Here is a 9,078-nt window from a genome sequence, read left to right on the forward strand (position 1 = left end):
GTACGTTCGGTACTTGATCGGGACAGATCATGAAGGTGTACGACTACATCAACCGCATTGATAAACGCTTCCGCTTAGCGATCTACAAGGATATGTAGATGCTCTTCCCCTCTCGTAGCTATGCATCTTCATGGATAGATCTTGCGTGTGCGTAGATTCTTTTTTCATGCAACGTACCTCAACACAAGCGACCCTAAGCGGCAGTACCGCTTCGACGGCACTACCGCTCCAGTACTGTTTACTCTCTGGCTGCCAGCTAGTACTGCTGCCTTAAACGGTAGTACCGCTACTAGGAGTGGTAGTATCGCTTTACTGCGGGCCGGGCAGAATAACGGTTGGATTCTTGTCCCCCTATGTAAAGGAGGTCTTCTTCCCCAACAAGACCTACCTCTTATCCCCCCAAGCTTCATTGTTGCCCTAAAGCTTATATTCGTCTGATTTCTCTCCCTAGCCAACAAAACTTGTTGTTGCTCTAGGGTTTGGAGGAGAAGGCCTCAATCTACACTTCCACCAAGAGATATTTGATCCCCGCACTAATCCCTTGCGGATCTATTTACTCTTGGATGATGGAAGAGGTCACCTCGGAGGTACATTCCATTGTGGTGAAGCTTCATGGTGGTGTTGGGAGCCTCCAATTAAGTTGTGGTGGAAGCCCCAACCTTGTTTGTAAAGGTTCGATCGCCGCCTTCAGGGGCACCACTAGTGGAATCACGACATTTTGCATTGTGCGAGGGCGTGAGAAGAATACGGTGGCCTTAGTGGCTTCTTGGGGAGCATTGTGCCTCCACACCGCTCCAACGAAGACGTACCTTCCCGAAAGGGAGGGAACTTTGGTAACACATTCTTGTCTTCACCGACTTCACTTGTGGTTATTTCTAACATTTACTTTGTGCAAGCTATATTGTGTTTGCTTGTGAGCTTGTTGTTGTGCTTGTCATATAGGTTGCCCACCTAGTTTCATATCTGGACAACCTATTTTATTGTCAAGCCTAATTTAATTAAAAGAGCTTAATTTGATAGTTTCCTATTCAGCCCCCTCCCTCCCCAGTCAACCATATCGATCCTTTCACCCCTTGTACTTGTTCCCAGTGTTGCACAACGCCAACGTTATGCCCCTAACCACGCGCTCTGACGACGAGCCTCCACTGCCCGGTCCTGCTGGATCCGAGTTTGGCTCCAAGTCGTCGATGAACCCGCCATCTTGGCGATGGAGTAGCCACATTGGAGCACCTTCTCCGACGGCAACGGAGAGGTCTTGATTGACGCTAGGACGACAAAATCACACATCCCCTATCGGCAACTGGACGTCGTATGCAACCGTGGCTCCTAACGGGGCGACCTCAGGCACGGCTCATGATAATAACAAAATAAAAATAACGAGAAAAATGATGCCTACAAACCAGGAAACGCAAATGTCCCCAAAATCATATTCTGATGAAGATGAAGACAACTTTTTGCCAATGCATATTATTTGGAACTCTAACGTTCTGGGTTTTCCTACGGCCTAGAACTCCAACCGACGAAAAGTACTCCGTGGCCTCCAACTAGTGTAGTGTGAAAAACGTTCTTATATTTCGAGACAGAGGGAGTACTTTCAGCCAATGATTGCTGTACAGAGCAAGGCAGGCTTTATACATAACGAAATCAACGGAATCTAGCTAAAGGGGCTCAGTATGAACATTGAGTCGATATATCATCTGAGTTGAGTACCCCTTTTCATTCTCCATTCAGAATGTCACCCATTCCTCGTTGCAGCAGCATGCGAGCGTCCCCCACATTCCCTGTTCCCGACTCAACGCATCCCCGAACGCGAGCGATCTCATCATCATCACCATGCAATCTCGGTCACTATCGGCCATTCGGCCTTCTGACTTTCTCCCGTAGGATCTTGTGCAAGTTCATGTGAGGCACAGTGGACAGACACGGGCATGGTCGATCCGGAGCAGTGTATGCAGTTGCGCGGTGCTGTCTCCCGGCAAAGAAAGAGAGGATTTAGAGGAGCGCTGCGCGGCGCTTTCCGCGGGTGGCTGGGAATCGCCGGCACGAGGCGACGGCCGGCCACCGCTGCTTTAGCTAGCCAGGCCTCTCACCGGCCGGCCGTGGGGACCCGGGCGCCGGGGCGCGGGGGGTTCACGGGAGAAAGGCGGAAAACTACCGAAAAAGGCCCGTCCGCTATGGTGGTAGGCGGCCCCGATCCTCAATCATTGGGGCCGTGGACGCGCGGTTTCCCGAGGGGATCGGGTGGGGTGGTGGATGGGCGGCCGGCGGCAAGTGGTGAGGGCTTGGCTTCTCAAGGAAATGGACGTGCGCTAGTGGCGGGCCGGGCGCCGGCGCGCGTGTCGCCCGTTGCAGCCGGGGGATCTGGAGTTTGGACAGTAGTAGTGTAAGATGATTAGATGATGTATTTCCTCCGTTCCTAAATATAAGTCTTTCGAGAGATTCCACTATGGACCACATATGAAACAAAATGAGTAAATCTACACTTAAAATGCATCTATATACATCCGTATGTAGTCCATAGTGAAATTTCTATAAAGACTTACATTTAGGAACGGAGGGAGTAGTTTGGATTAGATCTGCTCTAACTTTCAACGCAATGCTCAAGCTAAAGTAGAGGGGCCATGCATATGGCAGGGGGGAGGAAGATCCTGCTCGGGGAGACAATGTCACGGTGCAGCGGCGTGACAGGGAGCTGGGTGGGAAGTTTGAGGGGTTCAGCCTCTGAATTATGCAGAGAAGCGCCAATCTTGAATTGCATCGTATTAAAGCAGCGACAATTAATACGGATTGGAGGTAGTATTTTTATTTTCAAAATAGAATTCATGCTGTATGACTCAAGCGACAATTAATACAGATCGAAGGCCAAACGTAAAGGCTTTCTTTCAGCTCAAAATCTTCACGAGAAGCGAAAGTTAAATGTTGAAGCACTTGATTTTGGAAAGCATATTTGGCTCTCTGATAGGCCAGACATTATTGTGATTCCTTATAAACGTTTTTGAGTGAATAAAGTGCTTCAACCCCTCAAGAAAAAGTCAAGGGCCACTCGGGCTCGGATTTAGTTTAGCATTAGGTTTTTCCTATTTCTTTTCATGTTTTGAATTAGATTCAGAAACCAATCCAATTCAATTTGGAAAAATCTAAAAAAAACAACATAATATTTAGGATTTAGGGAGAGTATTTTGGGACCAAGTATTACATAGAGTACATATAATAATTATATAAACTCTATTTTGGGCATTCTAAATATTGGAATAAATAAATGTTGGGTTCTAAATAATTCCCCAAAAAATGAACTCCAAATAAAATCTAAGGCTTCAAATCCTAGTCAAAACTAGGTAAGCTAAAGCACAACCAAAATTTTAATTAACCCTATTTAAATGGTTAACATTCCAAAAGACAAAAAAATTTACTATCTATTTCTGTTTTCACGGTTCACGGGGGTGCATTTGAGCTCAGAAGAAGAAACTCCACATCCAAAAATGGAAGTGTCCTTGGGGAACTCCTATTGTGTAACAGCACAAAAGGCTGAAGGACCAGAACTGTTTACTAAGCACAAAATATAGATAGTATATGAAGGACCGAAACTCTTTGGAAAACTAACTGTCTACTAAGCACAAAAGATAGCAAAACATTCAATTAAACTGACTATATTGGGGTGAGATAACCCAGCCACCACAAAATCCTGAGTGGTATAAATAATGTCCTATCTTTAAAATTAAATCAATGCCTAGTTTAGAGATGTTACATGGTACAGTACTTTGACATTATCTGGTCAAGTTTGGCTTGAGCCCATTCCTTTAGAGAGCCAAGCAACTTTTGGCATTCTTGCTTGTGCACAGCAGAGTCTGCAGATATGAAGTTGGTCTGCAAGTGGTAGGCCTCCAGAATTTGCAGCTACGAAGTTGATGTCTGCTGGTGGAAGGAATTAATGGAGCTTGGATATTCTCATCACATTATTATGCAGTAGCCAAACTATCACACAGAGTCTGGTATGCTGCACTGCATCGTTTGAATTTCTCCTCTGCGGTAGCCTGCCCATGAAAGAAAATCCATAATATTCATGAGTTTTGTAGGCAAACAATTATAACAGTGAAGTCCTTGCGGTAAATAAAAAACAGAAGTTCAGAACATCAAACTAGACACTAGAAGATACAATGTTTTGCAGGTATCATGTCAGTCTCAACTAAAACTGAATGCATGTCTTCTACTGAATCATGTATAGCCTACTTTTGAATGGAAAAAATGGTTGTATCATATGTTTTGCATGGAACCTAAGTGAGCTGCTAACCAACCCTTATTGATCTAATGTTACATTAATTATATATGGTGTAGTGCATTATCACTAAGGTTGGACCATTGGAAATGCGCTCCTACAGCATTTGTGTCAAGAATAAAGGACGAAAGAGGGGGTCTGGATGTGTAGTTTTAGTTCCTGATATTTAATTTGTATGGTTTGGCTAATTGTCATCTCACAGTAGCACCTAAGCCTGAGGTGAACTCAGGAAACCAGCAGATTATCACAGAATGAAATGAAGAGTAAAAAACTTTGCAAAGATTGCAAAGAGAAGTTAAATTTGGATGTTGAAAGATTACTACCTTCGATGAGCCATGATGACGATCTGGATGCCATCTAAGCGCACACGTCCGGTATCTAGTATGAAAAGGGGAGGAAATAAATGGTAAAATAATCTTCCACAGCAAAAACAAAATGAAGGATACAATGTATCATGGCTCGTGCCATAATACCAAAAATATTACTCAAGGCTAGTGAAATGCTCAAAGCCTCAACAATCTTACGCGCTTTTAACATCTTCGAGTTTTAGTGGGCCAGAAGTACTCAATCCAAGAGCCTTACACGCCACAGATACCTCTGTCTGGGTGGATATTTCGCCCTCGTCGTCTGTTTCATAACTCCAGTGTCCAGAACTTTCTGAATGAGAACGTCTTGAATTCCTTCTTGGAAAATCATCAGATTCAAAAGACCAATAATATGTGTGCTGGTTCCCACGAAAAGCATTGCGAAAAACAGTCTCTGGTTCATCATCATCATCGCTTGTGCAAAACTCAAATCCCCCTGTCCAAACAAGAAACACCCAAACTTTATAAGGTTCAGTACAAGTCTAACTAGAATAGAATATAGTAACCGAAATAGCCGTACTTCATAAATGCTTAAGAACTTGGAGTCCTGACTTCTGAATTAAACTACAGTGCATACCAGAAAATGATTCAAATTTATTCATAAAGTAGAAAGAGAAGTGCAGATAAGGAACTGTACCCCTGCTTTTGACAGTATCGTAATAAAACTCATGTGAACGGAAACCATTATTCCTCGAATCTCTGACCCAACGGTGTCCTCTAAACCATGAAGGTCCACTAGATGCATCTTTTTTCTCATCTTCATCACGCCAACTCTGAACATTGTTATAAATGAAATGTCTAGGTTAAAAACATTTAATATAAGTACTTACAAGTCATTTTGATTGAAAACTGCAACCAGTGTTAAAGTGAATACAACTACGGGAGCACAAAAATACAGAGCAGTATTTAATTCATTTTCTTTCCTTGCAAAACTTTAAGCAATGAAATAAAGAGACATTTCTTCTATACCAGTCTCTTGATTAATAAATTTTACACACCTTGTAGAGTTGCAAGCCTTAAAGCTGCCAATCTCAGAAAGGATTAAGCCTACCAAGTTTCTCGCAGAGATCTTCTAGAACAAACTTTGAGCAATCATTTATCTCAAAACTTTGCAGGGTATATATGGTTCATATGTTTCTCAAAACACTGCATTTATTCCTAACGAATGTAAGTTAAAATTACAAGAATGCAAAGAACATGATAACAGATAATGAGTAATATGTATCTAAGTTCGATCATCCTAAGTTCAGCAGTTGTGAAAGCCAATCATTTTAACCTAATTACCCAAAAGTCCAAAACTAATTGAACAAAATTGAATGACACAAAGATGCTAATCATTTTGTTTCACTGACATTGAAGAGCTGCTCCGCATACTCAGACATATTCCGTATCATTGTTCTTTTTGTGTCTCTATTTCTCCTGCGTTTTGCATAAAAATTGAACCTCTGCAAAAAGCAAAAGATAGTAGTGTTAGCTCTTTCTCTGTTCAAGAAACGAACTAATTTCTAGTGATAAGACATCATCAGTTGCAAAAAAAGAAGTTAAAAGTGCACTTACAAGCAAACAAATTACACTCCCTCCTTCCCGAATTAGTTGTTTTAGATTTGTTCAGATACGAATGTATCTAGGCACGTTTTAGTGTTAGGTACATCCGTATCTAGACAAATCTAAGACAACTAAAGTTGGCTAAACTTTGCAACTTTGTATCTCCCGTCCCCCGCGTCACCTTCCGGGGCGACACGGGCGGAACCTAGATCCACCGCCGCCAGTCTTCCCCGCCGCCCCTACCTCTCCTCACCGTTGCCGGATGAAGCCGCTGGACTAAGTCCGCCGGGCGGACGGCGGGGTTTCCCCCGTTCTGCGGGGCGTTCCCTGGTGGAGGGAGGCTCGCCCCGCTCGTCATGGCAGCCATGGCGCCTTGTGGATTCAGGCCGTATCTTCGGCGGGTGGCAGCCGCCATGTCTTCGTCGTCGGGATCCTAGGCTGCGGCCTGAATCTCCCGCCGGCGAGTCGGGTGGGGATGGCATCCCTCCCCTTCCTGCCCCTGAAGTTTCTCCACGCGCGACTGGCGGCCTGCGAGCTCCGGGGCTCCGCCTTGAGCTCCTTCCCGGTGTGGCGGGGCGGGGTGGCAGTCCTCCTTCCTGCGAGTGCAGGCCCACAGCTGTGCTTGCTGCCGTTGCTGCGGTGTTGTGGCGGCGGGGTGCCGGGTTTGGCCGGTCTCGGTCGTTTTTGGCTCGCCGGCGTCTGCTGGTGGTGAGGAGGTGGCTCCTGCGTGGCATTGGCGTCGTCGCCACACTGGAGGTGCACGGGTCAGCGGGTGCGGCCGGCTTCGACCGTCGGCGTGAGGGTGTTTGTCAAGTCTGCTCCGAGCGAAAGCTTAACCGGCAAGAGCCAGCCGGCGATGGCGGCGCCTACGAGCGTCGTTCTCCTTCTTGAGGGCGTCGCTGTGGAGTTTCTTCAACCCGCTTCATCCTCGGATCTGGTTCTTCGGGCGAAAGCCTAGACCCGTTTGGGTCGAGCAACGACATCGTCCCTACGGCGTTTCTTCCTTTGGGGCGTTGCTTTGAAGACCGGCGATCCTTCTCCACGCTCCTATTGGGCTGGACGTGCACGGCGTCACGGTTGGCAGGTGCCCAACCGGTGATGCGAGTGGTTGGCGTTGCGACCCGTGCGGCGACGACGATGGTGACGTGTAGAGCTGGGTTGCGGCTTGTCCTTCTGATGTTAACGGTTTGGTTCGCCGATGAGTGCGCCGCCTATGCTTGTTTCTCACTGTGACAGAGAAGTCGGAGCTGCGTGCGGCAGGGCCCGTACGGCAACGATGACTCCATGAGGGTGGTTTCGGTGGACGGTGCTCTTTGGAGGTTGCGCTGAGCTAGGTCGATGCGAGGCTTTCAACTTTCTCCAGCGAAGCCCTTCAACAAAATCGGAGTTGTCGGTCCTCGACGTTTGCGCCGATTGTTTGGCTATGGCCGATGAGGTCCTCATGTGTTGTTCATTCAATGGGGTCTTGGTAGGTCGTCAGCGGCGGAATCGGAGTCGCCTGCTCAGGGAGAGGTGATAACGATGACATTGCAGGCAACCTCGACGGTGTCCTCTTCTCGGCGGTGTGTGTGGTCTTGTAGGTGCCAGGTCGGTCGAGGTGCCCTTTCTTGTGGGCGTGTTATAACGGTTTTTGCCTGGGTTTCCGTTAATTAACCGGGCAACTCTATTCTACCTTTTTTAATGAATCGGACCCTAAGGGACCGCATTTCAAAAAAATCTAAGACAACTAATTTGGGACGGAGGTAATACAAAACAAGAAAACTTAAGCAGGCTGCGCATGCAAAGTGGCTGAGCCAAGCAAGACACATCACCATGTGGAGGAGAGGTGCAGAATGCACAAATGATATGGTTCTTGTGCTGATTCCCAAGGTAATGAACCCGTCTTTGTTATCTCAATTCAGACCCATTAGCTTATGCAATGTACTCTACAAGATTGCTTCGAAAGTGGTATCGAACAGATTGAAGCTTATTCTGCCAGACATAATCTCTGAAGAACAGTCAGCCTTTGTCCCTGGCAAGCTGATTACAGATAACATCATATATGCATATGAGTGCCTGCATTTTATGAAGAGATAGAAATCAAAGGCAAACAGTTTTTGTGCCCTAAAACTGGATATGATGAAAGCTTATGATAGGCTGGAGTGGGACTTGGAAGCTATTATGGTGAAGCTTGGATTTGCAACAACATGGATTGACACAGTTATGGGTATGGTGAGGTCAGTGTCTTTTTCAGTTTTATTCAATGGAGAAAAGCTTTGATAATTTCAAACCTAGCAGAGGTATAAGACAGGGAGATCCAATTTCCGCCTATCTTTTCTTGACTGCGGTAGAGGGCCTTTCGTGCCTTTTAAAGACCAGTTCTCAGTCATCAGTTCTTAGCGGAGTTAAGGTGGCACCGTAAGCCCCGACGGTCAACCACCTTCTGTTCGCAGATGACAGCCTGCTGCTTTCCAAGTCAAGTGTTGAGGGAGAGGAAGCGGTTTCAAACCTGTTGAATATTTACTGTTCAGCATCGGGACAAAGGGTGAACCATGATAAATCCTCAACCTTTTTTAGCAAGGGGTGCCCTCAGATTTTGAGAGACAGTATAAAGGCCTCCCTCAATGTGCAGAACAAGTCTTTGAGCGATGGGTATTTGGGGATGCCAACTGACGTGGGACACTCAAAGAATGGCACGTTCAAACATTTGCGTGATAGAGTTTGGGGGAAGGTAAAAGGCTGGATGGAGAAAATATTATTTGCTGCAGGGAAGGAGGTGTTAATTAAATCAGTTGCTCAGGTGGTCCTAGTCTATTCCATGGCCTGCTTTAGACTCCCACGGGGTTTATGCAAGAATGTAACATCTATCATATGACAGTTCTGGTGGGGAGTAAGCAGGGAAAAAGAAAACCATGT

General features: G+C 46.0%; 1 protein-coding gene across 1 annotated transcript in view; it reads right to left on the reverse strand.

The window, feature by feature from the left end:
* Positions 1-3,547: 3,547 nt before the first annotated feature.
* LOC123181951 (uncharacterized) overlaps positions 3,548-9,078 on the reverse strand; it is an 8,368-nt gene continuing 2,837 nt past the window's right edge. The window contains exons 2-6 of the mRNA XM_044594374.1: positions 5,991-6,083; positions 5,276-5,411; positions 4,798-5,074; positions 4,597-4,651; positions 3,548-4,031 (exon numbers count right to left, since the gene is read on the reverse strand). Coding sequence (XP_044450309.1) covers positions 3,957-4,031; positions 4,597-4,651; positions 4,798-5,074; positions 5,276-5,411; positions 5,991-6,083 — 636 coding nt within the window. The 3' untranslated portion in view covers positions 3,548-3,956. The remainder of the gene's footprint in view (positions 4,032-4,596; positions 4,652-4,797; positions 5,075-5,275; positions 5,412-5,990; positions 6,084-9,078) is intronic.

Source organism: Triticum aestivum, chromosome 1D (genome assembly GCF_018294505.1).
Source record: "Triticum aestivum cultivar Chinese Spring chromosome 1D, IWGSC CS RefSeq v2.1, whole genome shotgun sequence".
Lineage (NCBI taxonomy): Eukaryota > Viridiplantae > Streptophyta > Magnoliopsida > Poales > Poaceae > Triticum > Triticum aestivum.